Genomic DNA, 18456 nt, shown 5'->3' on the forward strand with positions numbered 1-18456 from the left:
CCTGATTCACTAAACGGCGATAAAAATTATCGCACGCTTTTTCGCGTTAAAAAACACAAAATAATTTGCGCGCGATTCACCATAGTATTATCGCGTGCGAAAAATCGCCATTTTCGCATGGGTTATTTCTCGCACTAGTTTTACCATTTTGTGTTAATTTCCGCGCTGAAAAGAATACGATCGCATGATTCACTATAACTTTTGCGTGCTAAATATCGCATTCGGCTATGCGAAAATTAATACCTACTACAGGCAGGCGAAAAATTATACAAAAGTACAGTAAATGATTTTTTGCCAATAAAATATGGACTTACAGTGTTATTTATTCAAGTCTGTGTTTCCCCTAGAGTGACGCAGCCGCCAGTTTGCAGCGAAATGTTCATTTTTAATACAGTAATTTTCTGCAAGTATTAGCGTGTATGGCTAACATGGCATGCGTTCATTTGCGCGACTATTTATATTTGGCTACAAGTGATGAAATGTTTCGCCAGGCATGGATTCGCAGCGAAGTTTTGGACGTGTATTGAATTTTTTCGCGACGGATTTTTTCATGCGTTTCGCAAAACAATTCGCCAATGGCAAAACGCATGAAAAAATTCGCCACGCAGAAATTCACCGCACATCCAAAAATTGATACAAGTGTCAAAAAATAATAGTCACAGCAACAATTTTTTTGCCCGCACAATATTTTTGCCGTTTCGTGGATCTTTCGAAAGATTTGCTAATTTTTCACTAAAGAAACCAGAACACATTTGCTCATCACTAGTGGCTACTATTTATAAACATCTACTATTTATATGATACCATTTATATGCTACCATTTATATGTGGCTAATATTTATATACACCATTTATATGCGGCAACAATTTTTATACAGTATTTCTATGCTACCATTCATATGCGGCGATTATTCGCGTAATTTAGCGCATGTACCGGCAAATACCGCATTGAAATAGTCTTTTCGCAAGTTAAATAACGCATGCAATATCGCGCGTAAAAAAGCGCGAGTATGCTTATAGTGAATCGTGCGAAAAATCGCCAAAATTAAGACGCGGTAAAAATTTTAGCGCACAATAAAAATAGCGCACGTTTTATCGCCCTTTAGTGAATCAGGCCCAAGAAGTGATAATATTTTTAACACATGCTATAAATATCACTCGTTTGTTTGGCCTTTAGTGAATCAGCCCCATAGTATCTAAACATTTATGGATATTCCTGTAAGCATTAAACAGTCCTCAACTGACTGCAAATGAAGTGTCATATATGATGGGAGGGCAGTGGGCGAGGGCCCTGAGTTTTCGTGGGAGTGGGTTTGGGTTTGTGGGGCCCACTGTGTATTTTCCCAGTGTCCTGCTTGCTCGTTTGACCCTGGCTTGAATGTCACCTTCAAAAAAATCTATGGTGGTAAGTTACATCTTTAATACCTACAAAAGGCTCTTTAATTTGGTTCCTACAAGATTTAGTTAGAGACAGAAAGAGGCACAAGGAGGCTCATTTGTAATTAATGAACTGCAAGAGTTGGTCTAAAAAGTCATGGGCAACTGGGTTAGTTATGGAGAAATACCATGTATGCCATAGCACAGTGTGGGCATGTCTGTATAGTGGCCATTAGAAGGTTTATTATATCACCTTAGACACCGCTTGCGCTTTATTGTTCAGGGAGATGATTTCCACACACTGCACAATCCTTGAGCATGCCTTAGCTTCATTCTGTGCCATGGAAAGTATCTGATCATCCACTAACATCATGTTGCTCGCAATCTCAATAACAGCATCGCTCAGCTGCAGACAAAGGAAAACACAAGTTAGATTTGCGGGAGGGGAACTGAATCATGCCATTAGGTGTTTTTTAAAAGGAGAAGCAAAAGGTGTCCTTTTACCAGGATGTTTTTATATAGGTGTTGATGAGTCAATTTGAAATTGATTTTCATTTTTTATATTTTGTGCTTTTTCAGATATTTAGCTTTTTGTTTAGCAGCTCTTGAGATTGGATTTTCAGCAGCTATTTGGTTGCTAGGGTCTTGTTTACCTTAGCAACCAGGCAGTGGTTTAAATAACAGACTGGAATATGAATAGGAAGGAGACTGAATAGGAAGGTAAGGAACAAAAAGTAACAATAAAAATAAAATTGTATGCTCACAGAGCAGTTGTGTTTTGGCTGCTGAGGTCGGTGACCCCCATTTGAAAGATGTAGAAGAGGAAGGCAAATAATACAAAAACTATATAAAAATAAATAGTAAAGACCAATTGCAGAGTTCCAGTCATGTCAAAAAAAGGTGCTGTCTTGTCAAAAAAAATTTTTTCAGAAGTTTCTCAGATTTTTCCGAAAAGAAATGGGACAGATCTGCCCATCGCTACCCAGCATCACTCCTTCCTGCCTTCTGTGCCAAACCAGGCATTGTGCCTACTGACACAGGGGGGCCCCTGGAACTACAGTCACCTCCAGACCAGGCAGCAGCTCCAGTGTTCCCTGAGCGCCGGGCATCAATCACAGTTCGGTCTCTTATTCAAAGGACACCCTGGTTACTAAGGTAATTTGAACCCTAGCAACCAGATAACTGCTGTAATTCCAAACGTGAGAGCTGCTGAACAAAAAGCTAAATAATCAAAAACCTACAAATAATAGAGAACTCAAGATCAGTTGCAAATTGTCTCAAAATATTACTCTCCACATCATATTATGGGTGAAGACACATGGAGCTACTGGTAGCAGGTACTTGTCACAGCTACAGAAATAGACAACACTGATCATTTACTGATAATTGTCTCTACATGTGGTTTAGCAGAGGCAATTCCCAGTATTGTCTATGGCAGGGGATTTTCTGGCATTTAGTAGCCATGACAAGTAGCTGCTACTAAGTAGCTCAGAGTGTCTTTACCCTAAACGTTAACTCAAATAAGAACAACCCCTTTAAATGGACAATATATTAATATTATTATTATTTATATAACGCCATCAATTTACGCAAAGCTTTACAGAATAGTGGGTTACAAAAGACAGAACAGTTGACATATAAACAATTCACAAAAATAGTTCTCAGTTACATTGGATGAGAATCGGAGACACTAGGGGGAGGGCCCTGCTCGCAAGAGCTTACATTCTAAAAGGGACCAGTTGTGGATGTACAAAAGAACAAATGCTGTTAGTGACTTTTCACGCTGAGTAAAACAATGACATAAGGGAAAAAGAGCACGGAGGAGAGGGAGTTTCAGGCTAAGGACAGATCTGTTTCCCTTCACCCCAAATAATATTCGCTTGCCATGCTGCACGTGTCAGTGACATTCCTTGGGAGAAGCCTTTCGCCGCGTTATTACTGCACCCTTTCCATCTGTTCTACACATTGCCAACTTATTTGCTCCAAAAGCATTGCACTTTTTCTGCTGAGTCTCCTCTACTGGGAGAGAAAACGGTCGCCCCGAGCAAGTAGTGTGCTGCTTTTCTGAGACTATAATTTACATTCAGAGAGCAGCACTATTTTAGAAATACAGACATTCCATTAAACACATTAGCTTTCCATTCATGCCTAATTAATGCCTGGGAATGCAAACTAAGATGTCAAGCTAAGAGGTAGTTATTTGATAAGAAAAATATATTTCTGTGTTCTTTAGAAATCTTTAAAAGTCCTTTCTGAACTTTTTACTGAAAACGACTTTCTGAATTCATGGGGTTTAAAGTGAATACATTATGCTCAATACATGGAAAATGTAAGGGTTCATTTCCAATAGCCCCAGTCATTTAAAAACTCACATTCAGGGTCAGGCTGCCCTCTGTACCTAGTCTTGAATTGGAAAACCAGCCCTACATGCAAAGTGCAGTGCTAATGGGCACAAGGCAGCCCTGACAAATACAGTTATGGGATTTTTAAAAATTTCCTTTGTCTCTGTAATAAGAAAATGGTACCTTGTACTTGATGCCACCTATGATCTATTTAATCCTTATTAAAGGCAAAGCAATCTTATTGACTTTATTTAGTGATTTTCAGATATAATTAATCCTTATTGGAGGCAAAATAATCCCATTGGGTTTATTTAATGTTTAAATGATTTTTAGACTCAGTAGACTTAAGGTATGGAGATCCAAATTATGGAAAGACCCCTTATTCAGAAAGCCCCAGGTTCTGAGCATTCTGGATAATAGTTCCCAGACCTATGCAAGACTTTGTTGCAGCCTGCATTCACGGGCACTCCCTAATTTATACATCTAAATTTACATCCAAGTTATGGATGCAAATCTGGCACCCCTTGCTCTCCCACATCCAACCCCCATCTGCCCATGTGCCACCCCATGCCCAACTACTTGCCAGCCCACACCTGCCCACTTGCCATCCCCAACCCATCCGGTTGCCATCCCATCCACTTGCCACCCCCTTCTTACCCATCATGAATCTAGCTCTGCCAAGCAAAGGCAGCATGGTATTCATGGGGGAAAAACAGGTCTCTGTATTGGAAAGACCTGCTGCAAATTTGCACATTGCAGGGCAAGATATAAAGTGCAAAACCCCATATTGTCATATTGTGCCCATTTTTTGCACTTTGCACCCATCTTTGCCCTTGGTAAATGAGCTCTTGTATCTTGTTCCAGATTAAAAACCATACACAAGGTACAGAACTCGGAACTGTCAGGCCCAAATCGAACTTGCACATAATGGCGGGCGCTCCCGCGCCTTATATACAATGGTGGTTCCTAGGTTGTGTGATGAAAGCAGCGGAAGCTAGGGTAGTGGAAGGGGACACCCATGTGCACCCCACCAACTTCCTCCTGTAAATACAATGTTGTCAAACACAGACTGCACTATAGTTACATGAACACACAGCTCCTTGTGCTCTATCCTGGGAGCACAGGTAAAAATTGTGTTGATGTTCTTAATAGGGTAGAAAGATCAAAGTACAGAAAGGCAGGTATTTTTTTTGCAACTCTAGGTGCAAAAGGCAAAACAATGTGGCACTTTTTCCCCATTATTTGCACTCTGCACCCTGCTCCATGATCAGTAAACAACCATTATTGACCCATATGAAACTAACTTGTATTCCTTCTCACTTTAGTTTCTTTATAAATAAAACCTAGAGTCTATGACCTGTGGAACCTCTTGCCAGCATATATTAAAGCTGCTTTCTTGACAGTTTAGAATAGATTATAAGCTCTGTGGGGTTGGGGCCTCCTTTTTTCTGTCTTTTCACTTACTCTGTATATTTATTTGTATTCATTGCATCTTTCCCCCGTTTGTACCATTATCATATTGTAACACCAAAAAAAATTTTCTTTAATCCTCTATGGCGTGTTGCAATTTAGTAGGAAATTCAATCAATTGCAGGTTTCCAGTATAATTATTTCTTCCTTTGACCTCAAAGGATTTGTAATAAAATCCCAAACAATTTGAAATTCCTTCCAGACATTTCCTTTCCTAGACTGCAGCTTCTAGAAGTGAAAGCATTACATTAAATATGCAGCTATGATTAAAATTACATTTTACAGCTAAAAAATGTTGTCTTCTGTGTGAATACATTTATTCAGAACTTTAGGGCTTATTTACAACCTAAACCATAGTGCTAGGCACAAAAATATATGCAGAATTTTGCCAGTCAATATGGCAATCAATTAATTACAGGTATGGGTCCCCTTATCCAGAATGCTCAGGACCTGGAGCTTTACAGATAAGGGGTCTTTCTGTGATTTGGGTCTCCATAACTTAGATCCAATAAAAAATCATTTAAACCTTAAATAAACCCAATAGGATTGTTCTGCCCCCGATAAGGGGTAATTATATCTTAGTTGGGATCAAGTACAGGTACTGTTTTATTATTACAGAGAAAAGGGAATCATTTAACCATTAAATAAACCCAATAGGGCTGTTCTGCCCCCAATAAGGGGTAATTATATCTTAGTTGGGATCAAGTACAGGTACTGTTTTATTATTACAGAGAAAATTAATATTATAAATATATTACAGGTATAGGACCCGTTATCCAGAATGCTCGGGACCATAAGGGGTCTTTCCGTAATTTGGATCTCTATGCCTTACGTCAACTAAAAAATCAATAAAACATTAATTAAACCCAATAGGACTGTTCTGCCCCCAATAAGGACTAATTACATCTTAGTTGGGATCAAGTACAAGGTACTGTTTTATTATTACAGAGATAAAGGAAATCAGTTTTAAAATTCTGAATTATTTGATTAAAATGGAGTCTATGGGAGACGGTTTTCCGTAATTCGGAGCTTTCTGGATAATGGGTTTCCAAATAAAGGATCCCATACCTGTAAATAATAATATAAAATATTTTTCTAAAATTTGAATTATTTGATTAAAGTGCAGTCTATGGGAGATGGCGTTTCTGTTATTCGGGGTTTTCTGGATAACAGGTTTCCAGATAATGGGTCCGATACCTGTACTTTTAAATACCTGCACCTGTTTATACCACGCCATGCACCCATGGGTCCATTGCATCTGTCAGGGCCGGAACTAGGGGTAGGACCCAAGGCACATACCTCTTTTGCCCTGTTACCTGCATGCAGGGTGGTTGGGTGGACTCAGGATTCAAAGTCCTGTAGAAGGGAGTCTGAGTTGGGAGGAGTGAGTTTGTGTTGAAGGCAGTTTGGGGGGGGGCTGGGCCAAAGGGTATTACTTTTGGCACCAATACTGCTTCACCCAGCTTTGGTGTGTGGTTTGCAGAATAGGGAGCAAGGTGTACACTGGTGTGAGCCCAATACCTTACACATGCAAGACTGCTAAGTAGTGCAAGTGCCCGCGGGTGCAAGGCAGCACCCATCTTTATACTTTGCACCCTGCCTTGCACATAGTAAATGCACTCCCTTTCCGTGTTGCACCTATAGGTGATTTTTCTTTCATTAGATGAAACATTGTTCTATTATTGACTCCATTACTGACAAAGAGACACAAGATTTTTGCCTTAATAATAAGGTGTATGACTTGCAATTGTATGTGCATGAAACGCTATAATGTCAGTACATAAACATGGCAAATTATGACAGATTTTTGGTCTTTACACGCAGCTCCGCATAAGTAAATGAGTCCTTTTGGGTGTTTTGCTGTTTCTGCAAATTTTACTTAATTTTTGTATTTATTAATCCAGTACAAATCAAGCAAAACCCAAGCAGCAATACTGATTATTCCTAACAGCATTGGGCAAATTTATTGACATTAACATTACAGAACAACATAAGCAAAAATCTATAAAATAATAATATATTTAAAAATATCCTTTTTTCACCTGTGATCACCTACTTGGTTGGTGTGGTCAGTAAACAATATCAGCTTTTCCATCATCTCTGCAACATACAGTACATCCATCTTATCTGCAAAGGCAGATGCTCCTCCAGTATAAAGCACAAGTTGCTGAGCATATTCATTGACATTGCTGCTATTAATCTCCATCTGGAAAGACATATGAAGTGTTAGGTTGCTCAGAATATTCTTATAAATACACACAGAAGGAGTTAGGGGTACAAATAAGTGGATTTTAATAGCTAAATCGTATTATAAAGTACAAACTTGGAGCTCCTGTTCTTTTTCTCCTGTACTACAGATATAGTAACTTAGTTCTGATTGTAGCACATCTGTCCTATACATTAGCTGGAGTTAGAATTGACATTTACATCTTGTTTAGCTCTTAACATCATTCTTAAAGTCATCTGGAGAGTACACCTCTGCCACTATGAATGTCCCATTGACTAGTACAGGCGCAGATCCTCACCTCATTTATCTGTCACTCAATGAAAAGACTATTATCTATCTATAACACAGTCAACTTATGTCTGTCTGTCTAACATCTATTTAGCTTTATAGCGCCAAATTTCGTATTTGGTTTGGAAATCAGCCGAATCTGAGCCTTTTTCAGCAAAATTTCGTTTTGGCCAAATGTCTGGTCATACTAAATCCAAACCCTTAAAATCATGTGACTTTAGATCACATGATTAAGGAAATTGCAACATATTTACCATATTGTAATGTGATAATTGTTGCAGAGATTTTCTTGCTGAAATCAGTGGTGCCACCATATCTAAAGTTGGCCATACATTGAAAGATTTGGCAAAGTCACCAAACAAGCAGATCTTTTCCTGATATGCCCATAGTGAGGTGGGTGATAATTGGATTGACATTGACACATTGATGGGATGTAGGCTGTTGGGGTGAGGATCTATTACACAGTCAACTTACTATGTCTGTATGACATCTATACCAATGACAAAGTTAGAGGAGGGGGGGAAGTCCTTAAAAACAATTTTAAAAAACTATGCGAGAAGTTGAGGGCGAGGACTTCCAAGCTAATTTTCTCAGAGATATTACCTGTGCCACGAGCAACGTGGCACAGGTAAGAAGGCAGCGGGAGCTCAGGGAGATTAATGCGTGGCTGAGAGATTGGTGCAGGGAGGAGGGTTTGGGTTTCTGGAGAACTGGGCTGATTTCTCAATCGGCTACAAGCTCTTTGCCAGGGATGGGCTGCACCTCAATGATGATGGGGCAGCTGCTTTGGGGGAAAAGATGGCTAGAGGGTTGGAGGAGATTTTAAACTGGAACTGGGGGGGGGCAGTGGGAAATTCTGTGGTAGACAGGATAGATGAGGTAGCGGGCATAGTAAGGGAAAATGGGGGAGGAGACTTGCTTCGGGATACTGATAATGGCAGGGAGGCCCATAAGTTGTTTACACGTCATTCTCACGCTGGTACCAGTATTAAATGTATGTTTACCAATGCAAGGAGTCTGACTGGTAAAATGGGAGAGCTGGAGGTACTGGCGTTGGAGCGGAAATATGATGTGATTGGTGTTGCTGACATCTCATTTATCATCTATATATCTCATGTATTAATCTATATAGCTCATTGTCTATATATCTCATCTATTAATCTATCATCTACATCTCATTTATCATCTATATATTTCATCTAGCAATATATATATATATATATATATATATATTTATCTTTCATTTATTATCTATATATCTCATTATCTATATATTCTATAATTCAATCCATCATCTATATCACATCTATTTTAATCAATTGGGTCACAAAGTATACTCCAGCTATATATATAGGAATCTGCCTATGGATCCTACCTTTACTATGAAATACATAAAAACACTCTCTCCGTAATGATACCTGACGATAGTTAAGTTCTTTGCATGATATAATCATTTTCCCTCCCTGGATATGTAGAACCGGAGATACTGTATAATCCTATAATTTAACACCATGCCTATTTTGCAAGAAAGAGTTTCTTGAAATCCCTATTTTGAAACTATGTTTTGCTAACCCTAAATTATGTGTTTTTTTTGTTGTTTTTTTTGCAGTAGCGTGCAAATAAAATGGCTACAGCAGTTGCTGTAACCGAAAAGTTAATCACAGCTTAAACATGTTTTAAATCCTGCCTAAATGTGTCTGCTCCAAGTGCCAGATAGGCGATGATGCAAATGGTGCTTATTAAATTCTGCGCTCTAAATGATACTGCAATAAATGGAATGCCAACCTCAGCCTTTTTTTTGTGTCTTCGCATCTACTTTCCTAACACGATGAACAAGATAAAATTATTATGGTGTTAAAAGGCATTAGATACTTGATGGAAGGAATGAAATGGTGCTGACAAAGTATTTTTATTAACACTCTGCCTAGTTATAAAAGAAGTATAAGCACAGTTTCTGTTTTCTGTTTCTTTTCAAAGTCCAAACCCTGTAATATTAAATGGGAAATTAAATGTAATCATTGGAATTAAAAGCTATGACTTTATATGACTACATGAGTATTTACCAAGCTAAAGGCATGAAGAAGTCTGGTAACTTCATGTGAATAAGCACAGGCTGAGTAGTCTTCTTCTGCCCAATGTCCAGTTCGCTCACACTTGCGCCACGCTTCCAGCTCCACGTTTCTTTCCTGGCGCAGAATGGAAATGTATGGAGACTGTCTACAAGGAAGGAAAGCTGTGACTCCAGCTAATGTTTTTGGCCATCTGCAAAACAGAGCAACCTTGGTGAGGTGTATTAATAGGCAATTGCGGTGCATAATTCGTCTGATCTCTGCCACAGTAGATACAGTATAAATAAAAGTAATATAGCCACAGAAAGTAAGGTGATGCTACCCAAGCTTATTCTCCACTATGATACACAAACCTCATCGACCATCAAAAATCGACTGCTCCTATTTATGTTGCAAGCCGCAAAAGCCACCATACCAAAAAAATGGAAGGATAAATCCCCACCGACCAAACAGGAATGGATCTCTCTGCTAGAAGAAACTAGACAAATGGAAGAGATAACAGCGATCATTCATGGAAAAAGTAAAAAATATTGGGAGATATGGTCCCCATGGATAAATTTCCTTAGACTCCAAAAATAGACAAAAAAAAAACTATCTTAGCGGAATTCCGCACAAATTGAATTCCTAGATAGGGAAACCATATAGCTCTTTCTTTAAAAGCAAACCCAAAAAGTGTTTTAATCAAAATGTGAACTAATGTGAAATGTAAATTGGATATTACATAATTTTATGCACCCCTCCCCCCCTCTTTCTTTCTGTACCCCCCCTCTCCTTATTAAAATGATATAAATAAAGATTTGAAAAAAAAAAAGTAAGGTGATGCTGAAAGTATTGTAATATGGTAACTAGTGATAAGCGAATCTGTCCCATTTCGCTTCGCCAATAAATTCGCGAAAACAGCGAAAAATTTGGGAAAGGGGCAAAATGTTGCGCAGAAAAAAATTGGCGCCCGCAACTATTCGTTTGATGCCTGTGACTATTCTTGCGACAACTTTGGACGTGCAACTATTCTTTTGACGCCTGAAACTATTCTTGCGACAATTTTGGACGTGCAACTATTCTTTTGACGCCTGAGACTATTCTTGCGACAATTTTGGACGTGCAACTATTCTTTTGACGCCTGAGACTATTCTTGCGACAATTTTGGACGAGCGACTATTCTTTTGACGCCTGAGACTATTCTTGCGACAATTTTGGACGAGCGACTATTCTTTTGATGCCTGAGACTATTCTTGCGACAATTTTGGACGAGTGACTATTCTTTTGATGCCTGAGACTATTCTTGCGACAATTTTGGACGAGTGACTATTCTTTTGATGCCTGAGACTATTCTTGCGACAATTTTGGACGAGTGACTATTCTTTTGATGCCTGAGACTATTCTTGCAACAATTTTGGATGTGCGACTATTCTTTTGACGCCTGAGACTATTCTTGCAACAATTTTGGCCGCGCAACTATTCTTTTGACGCCCCCGACTATTCTTGCGACAATTTTTGGATGCGCGGCGAATTTTTCCGCAAATCCATGACTGCCAAAATATTTTGCCCATCACTAATGGTAACCTCAGCCACTGCATTTTTTAAAAGGCAAAATCTGAAGGAGATCAGATGATTGGAGAAATAGTCGTTTTCCAATTTAGGGGGTCTTTTCATAATTATAATAATAATAATAATATTGAGCGTCAAAATAAGCCAATGAGAGGTTTAAATTCAACATTCAGGCTAATTTTATTTTTCAAATTACTTGAATTTGTAAAAATAAATGGAATACTGTGATGTTTGTTGCTATCTAGGTATTTTTATCAGCAAATTAATGTTTTTCAAATAAGATAGAGGTCAACAACAGAAAAATGCAATAGTGTATAAAACTCAATTCAGTGATTGCATTTTAGAAAACAAAAACCTCAGATTTGAGAAATTAGCAAATGATTCTCTCCGGTGGTGGTTGTTGGAAAGGTTACCTGGAACTAAAGGACAGCAAACTTTTTTTTACCATATTTCAGAAAAATGTGACCAAGATAGTTCACTGAGTTTTTTGGACAAAATGACCATAACCCAGAATTATTCATATGAATAAACATGAATATACAGATAAATAAAGCTAACCAATCAGAATCCGGCTGTACTTTTCACCTTATTCAGAAAAGCAACTTAGGGTACCTGGGGGTCATTTACCAATGATCTAGATACAAGTCTGAGAACACCATGGGTATTTGCTGCACTCTGCAGTCTGCACCTCACACCAGATTAAAAAATTAGCCAATGGCACTGCTGAACCTCCTGCCTGTCCGATGTGCTCATTCCTCATCCCAGTGTCTCATATCTGAGACTTGACTCAATAATGCAGCTGTTGGCTTTTTAAAGCTGGAAACTTTACTATCTTGTAGCTTGTGTTTTATGAAGCTCGGTTTCCTGTTGGTTCTTGTGCATGTGTATTTCTACACACTGTCAGATGGTCCTTGCTGAAGCTAACTTCTGTTTTGGAAGATCCTGCTCATTTCTTTGTAATTGTTCTGCTGATTTCCCAGTTTATTATACCCTTTCCTGACCTGGTTTTTGACTCTTGCCTTATTTTCCTCAATCCTTGGCGTGACATTGATTACTATTTTGTCTCATCTCTGTCTGTGCCTCACTGTCCCCATATGTAGTAAAAGGCAAAAAGTTTGCCCAGGAGCATTTTTATTACCTAACCCAACTTTTGCCCAAGTCTCACGGAAGGATTAGACCACTCTTTGCTGCCAGCTTAGGTTTAAATTACGAAGTGTGAAAAACATGGTGGCTTGTGCTTGTTTTTGCACTCTGCCCTATGCATGCCCCCTCCGCTTTGAAAAACTGCAGTAACTAGTGATGAGCACATTTTTTGCCAGGCATGGATTCACAGTGAATTTTCACATTTCGCCATTGGAGAACTGTTTCACAAAACCTCCATGCAAATTTGGTGCAGAAAAATCACGTCAAATTGCAGCGGTCGCGTAAAAAAAGGGTGCAGTCATGGCAAAATGGAGCAGGCGACCAAAAAAGACGTGGGTGTCAAAAAAGACCCGGGCGACAAAAAGAATCATGCTACAATAGCATTTTGCCAATTGTTTTGCTGTTTCGCGAATCTTTTTGCCATTACGCTAATTTTATAGCGAAGCAAAATGGGACAGATTCACTCATCATTAGCAGTAACTGAATTAATTTACTATTTGAAGGAACGTCAAAGTTCAGGGGACAGTTTCCTTACAGCCATTAGATTTATTTATCTCTGGAAATTTGCCAGGTCTAAACACTAGAATGCTAAGCATGTTGGTCATTTGCCCCTCTATTAAACTATTTATTATAACTGCTAAAAATAGTGATGAGTGAATCTGTCCCATTTCACTTCGCTTTGTGAAACGGCAAATATTTCCAAAACACAATGAAGTCAATGGGCGTTTTTTTCCGTGGCTGCTGGCAACTTTTTTTTTTACTAAGTGACCTTTTTGTTGCAGCCATTGGGGTCTATGGGCATTATTTCATGGCAAAACCTGGTGCAAATTTTAGCTCATCTCTACATATAATTATTTGGAGGCTTTGTGGGTTTCTCTATTTCAATGAGTCTAATATCTAATGACACGTAGTCCATTATCAACACCCTAATGTTTGCACATTGCCGGAGAAGTTTTTTTTTTTTAGAATGCCTAATGTTTTCCAGGTTGTTTTCATAAAAAGATTCAAATGTTTTTCTTTTTTCCTTGTTGGCACAGACAAGCAATTTCTTTTTTTCATGTATAATTTCAGCCATCTAACAACAACAAAAGACGGCTGCTGTCAAAACAGCGAGGACTTTACTTTTGATGTATGGACGTAGCAGAAGGAGTTCTTTTCAGCTTTACAATCAGTACATGTTGTCTCCCTGTCTTTGTGTTTGACATGAGAGGAAAAAAACACCAGGAGAACGTTTGCACAAAAAAATTATTAGTGTGCAGAAGCATCAATATCAAGAGACCTATGTTATGAGGCCTCCCGCTAATGCCATATTTAAAGGGCTTAAGGTCTTTCCAGAAATTTACAATGCATTCACTTTGAATGCAGAATAATCCTCGGACTCAGCAGACACCTTTGATATATGATTTTCAAATACATTTTCTTGAACTAAGCTGAACGATGATCGATAAGGTTGCAAACATGCTCTGCTCTTCTTTTGATTTATACCCAATGACAGAATGCCCTTGGCATTAATTTGGGGCATGATAGAAGAATTTTATAAATCTGTTCTAACAAAAAGAATATACAGGGATTTCTAAAACTATAAAACAACCGAGTGGCAGCACTTGACACTTGTCTCCTAACACATTATTCAGGGTCATTTCATTCACATAATAAACTCCTGTTTGGCTAAGGCCTTACTGCACAAAGGTATAGTTTTAATGCAAACACGTACCCTAATTATAAGTAGAGTTTTTCTAGCATATCTGATTTCCTTTCATTCTTGTCTCTTAGCATCTGAAGTCTTGTTTTTCCTTTAATAAAGCTTCTTTTGTCTCATTATTACTCACAATATATATTCATTTTTATATAAGTCCAAAGGGGTATTCGCATGCACAGTTAGCTTTTTAGTCAGAGCACTTAAGGAAGGCCTGTATTTAAAGGAGACCTCCATCTCTCCAACCAAAATTTGTTAAAGAGCCCCACACAACACAGAAACCCCTAATATCCCTATCACTGTAGTCTTTTCTCTCAAAAAGTATTAATTAATATCATTTTTACATGCTGAAATCCAGCTGCAAAACATTTCTCTTTATGCATCATTTGAAATCCTGGAAGGGGAGGAGGGACTAAAAGACTAATAGTACAACTTGTAAAAAACTTCTCCACAGCTTAAAGACATCATGCGGGAGCTACATAACCCACAATGCATTGCACTGTGATGTTTCTTTCCTTATTGACATCACCTGTGCAGGGAATTGTGGGATTGGGAGGATGCAGGCAGAAGGAAGGCTGAGGACAGGCTGACTACTGTTGCCAGGGCCGGAACTAGGGATAGGCAGATAGGGTGCAACAGTCGGGGGGGGTGTGGCAGGCATGAACCTTTTATTTTACCTACCTCTAGTTTCGGACTCTTTCCCCCACTGCAGCGGCCCCAGCAACCCCGCCACCCTGTGTGCACGCATTGTGTGCTCGCTTGTGTTTGGGTGGAGTTTCTCTTTAACTTTTGATATGAGCATTCAGTAGGCACTGGGCTTCTGATGCTTCTAGTAACCAATTGCTCTGTTAATTCTGTTTGCATCTTAGTACAAGTACAAGTAAGGGCCATTCATATAGATATCCATTCACACCCCTGTTCATGCATGCAAGCCCATCTTTTAAAGAACACATTGTCCCCAAGTTTGGTGAGAATTGAAAAACTTAAGACATCTGGCTTTGTCATCCAGGCACTTTAGATGTGGGACTAGATGCTGTGTAGTTTGTTCTTACATGTATGTAACTAACTGATTTATTTCATTTGTCACAGGAAAATCCTATTGCGAAAAATCTTATTTTTGCACAAAAAAATATGAATTGTGAACAAAAATACAAACATTAGTAAAAAGTATTGTTTTTCACATAAGTCTTGAGATTTGCTGTAGACAGAACATACTCTGTGTACACATAACCCTTCACTATTGCGTATCAGTACATGGGATTCATTAAATGGTTATTGACCCAAAAAAGCAGAAGATCCCATATGTTTTACTGTAGATCGGACTGGAGGTCAAAAATACTGTGCTGCTCAATTACTTGCCAAAGCAAATTCGCTTAGTGTTTTGTTTATTTAGATGAATTTTATAGTGAGGGGGGATAAAGTATGATGTCCATAACACTGTAGCCTTTCTTTATTCATCTCCAAAAACTCACAGTCTCAGTTCCCAAGAAACCAGTGTAATCTATAAAACATGTTTCTTCTTGGCACAGGCAATAACGTAATCATAACAAGTTCAACATTCTTATTAAACTCACAATGTATTACTGGTCAGTGCTGTAGCTAAAAGATTTCTGTTATTAAAAGTGTCTGATACCAGATCAGCCAGTATGTACAGGGAAAGGACAAATGGTACAGGACAGTGATATCAGCTCACTATTTATTTCAGCATAAAGAAGGATGTGGCAGGTAATTCTGTTAAAGGGGAAGTATATATGCTTTTTTTTAAGTCAATGCTTTATATTTTTGGATGGATCAAATGACTTTGGTAGCTTGGTCCAGTACATGGTTTTCTACCAAAGATAGAAATGAAGCATGTGTATTTCTCATTTAATCTGACTACCTATATTTAAGCCTTCTACCCTCCCAAGTTCCAAGCATACTAAACACCAATTGGGTTAGCATTTGCCAGCTGGGATCAGTAAACTCCACAAGGAAACATGTTTGGAAATGTAACATTTACCCTAAAAAGAAGTATCCAAGATAAATATATCTATAATAAAAGTAATGACTAGTGATGAGCGAATTTTTTCAGCAGGCATGATTCGCAGTGAATTTCTGCATTTCTTGGCAAAACAGGCGCGGTTTGCGTAATAAAAAAAAAAGATGCAGGCAACAAAAAAAAAAAGTTGCACAACTAACGCATTTCACAATTTTTTTGCGGTTTCGAGAATTTTCTTGTTGTTTCGTGAATTTTTACGGCAGATTCACTCATCTCTAGTAATGACCTGCACTGCTATGGTTATTGGTATGTAAGTGATGGCTATGCTATTAGTATCAAAGAGATTTTTGCTAGGAAGACAATTTTCCATACAAAGAGCTATACTGACTAGTGATGAGTGAATCTGTCCAGTTTCGTTTCGCGTAACTTTTGCGAATCTTTCTAAAGATTCACGGAACGGCAAAAAATTCGCGAAACAGATTGAGCACATCAAAATAAAATAATGCACGCAAGAATTTTTTTGATGCAGGTGACAATTTTTTGTTAAATTTTGTCGGCAGTTTCACAAAACAATCCACCAATGGCGAAACACAGAAATTCGCCGTAATTCCATGCCTGCCAAATACTTTCAACCATCACTAATACTGACCAAGGTATAGCATAGACCTAGTAAATAAAGAGATTAGCAATGGGGATAAATCCCTCCCATATGACCCTGGAAAGTAATATCAACATTTTAATTCCAGAATATAGTGGAACTGTAAGCCCTGTATAATGTCATTCCACTCCTCTTTGTTCTGCCTGTGCTTTTTATTCATAATAAACCATCTGAATCAATAATATAATTATAACAATCAGACATATATGTGGGTATATGGCTTCTTTAATAACCGTTGCTGTGGCTTTTGCTGGATTATTTCTATCCATTGTAATTAATGAAATATGAAAGGGATTTCCACATTTGTCTCCTGGTATACACAATATATTTCAGCGTCATATAATATAATATTTACCTATAATCCCCTTTGTTGTTAATTACTCTTTCTGCTGGGCAGTAGGGTGCGCCTGTTTCAAGGACCAATATCTCTACTCTTTTGGTAAAACTACCATGGGAAGTATTCACTTGGCATTCCCAGCTCCCCGAGGCTTCTATGTCGACACTAAACAGTATAAGGCCACTGCAAAACAGAAGTAACATGGTTTCTTAGTTACATAGTTACACAGTTAGTTTTGGTGAAAAAAATAGATAATAGTCCAGCATAACACACATAACTGTACTGAACTGTCGATCCTGAGATCCCTATAGACTTGGATATTAATGCTTGTTCAAGAAGTCATTCAAGCCAGATTTTGCCATCACAACTCCACTGCCTCCAGAGTAAAGAAATAATTGGGCTGCTTGAAATACAAGTTCAGGTTCTTAAAGGGGTTGTTCAGCATTGTACAACATTTACAAACAGTTCACATTAACTGAACAATCTTTGCCATATACGTAGTTAACAAAAATGTGCAGCTAAATTGATATTCACCTCTGCTGATCCTTCACTTATGCACAGACCCTTTGCTGGGGGGTGGCAGTGACCCCTATAAACACTAGCCGCTTTTTTACTTCCTTATAAGATGTCACGCATAGTACTGGCAGCAGACTTAACTCCTATTCGCTGTGTCTCCTGTCAGTCTGACAGTTCTCCCTATGCCTGTGACAGAGTGCTACAAACCTACCATAACAGTATGTTAGATTTGTATATACTAAGGGCACATTTACTAATCCACGAACGTCCGAACAGCGTCCGAATGCGTTTTTTTTCGTAATGATCGGTATTTTGCAATTTTTTCGTAAATTGTCGCGACTTTTTCATAGCCGCTATGACTTTTTCGTAACTATCGCGCCGAGTACGAAAGTTACGGATTCATTCAAGCTTCAGTATTGTGACTTTCCTTGGGCCAGGTTGGAGCTGCAGAGTGCCATTGACTCCTATGGGAGACTTTCCTTGGGCCGGGTTGGAGCTTCAGAGTGCCATTGAGTCCTATGGGAGACTTTCCTTGGACCAGGTTGGAGCTGCAGAGTGCCATTGAGCCCTATGGGAGACTTTCCTTGGGCCGGGTTGGAGCTGCAGAGTGCCATTGAGCCCTATGGGAGACTTTCCTTGGGCTGGGTTGGAGCTGCAGAGTGCCATTGAGTCCTATGGGAGACTTTCCTTGGACCAGGTTGGAGCTGCAGAGTGCCATTGAGTCCTATGGGAGACTTTCCTTGGGCCGGGTTGGAGCTGCAGAGTGCCATTGAGCCCTATGGGAGACTTTCCTTGGGCCGGGTTGGA

General features: G+C 38.8%; 1 protein-coding gene across 1 annotated transcript in view; it reads right to left on the reverse strand.

Annotated features, from left to right (window-relative positions):
* Positions 1-18456, reverse strand: part of adgra1 (adhesion G protein-coupled receptor A1) — a 426613-nt gene that overhangs the window by 304026 nt on the left and 104131 nt on the right. Inside the window, exons 8-11 of the mRNA XM_018095935.2 lie at positions 17152-17316; positions 9768-9966; positions 7246-7395; positions 1631-1783 (exon numbers count right to left, since the gene is read on the reverse strand). Of these exons, the coding sequence (XP_017951424.2) occupies positions 1631-1783; positions 7246-7395; positions 9768-9966; positions 17152-17316 (667 nt within the window). The remainder of the gene's footprint in view (positions 1-1630; positions 1784-7245; positions 7396-9767; positions 9967-17151; positions 17317-18456) is intronic.

This window comes from Xenopus tropicalis, chromosome 7, assembly GCF_000004195.4.
Source record: "Xenopus tropicalis strain Nigerian chromosome 7, UCB_Xtro_10.0, whole genome shotgun sequence".
NCBI lineage: Eukaryota > Metazoa > Chordata > Amphibia > Anura > Pipidae > Xenopus > Xenopus tropicalis.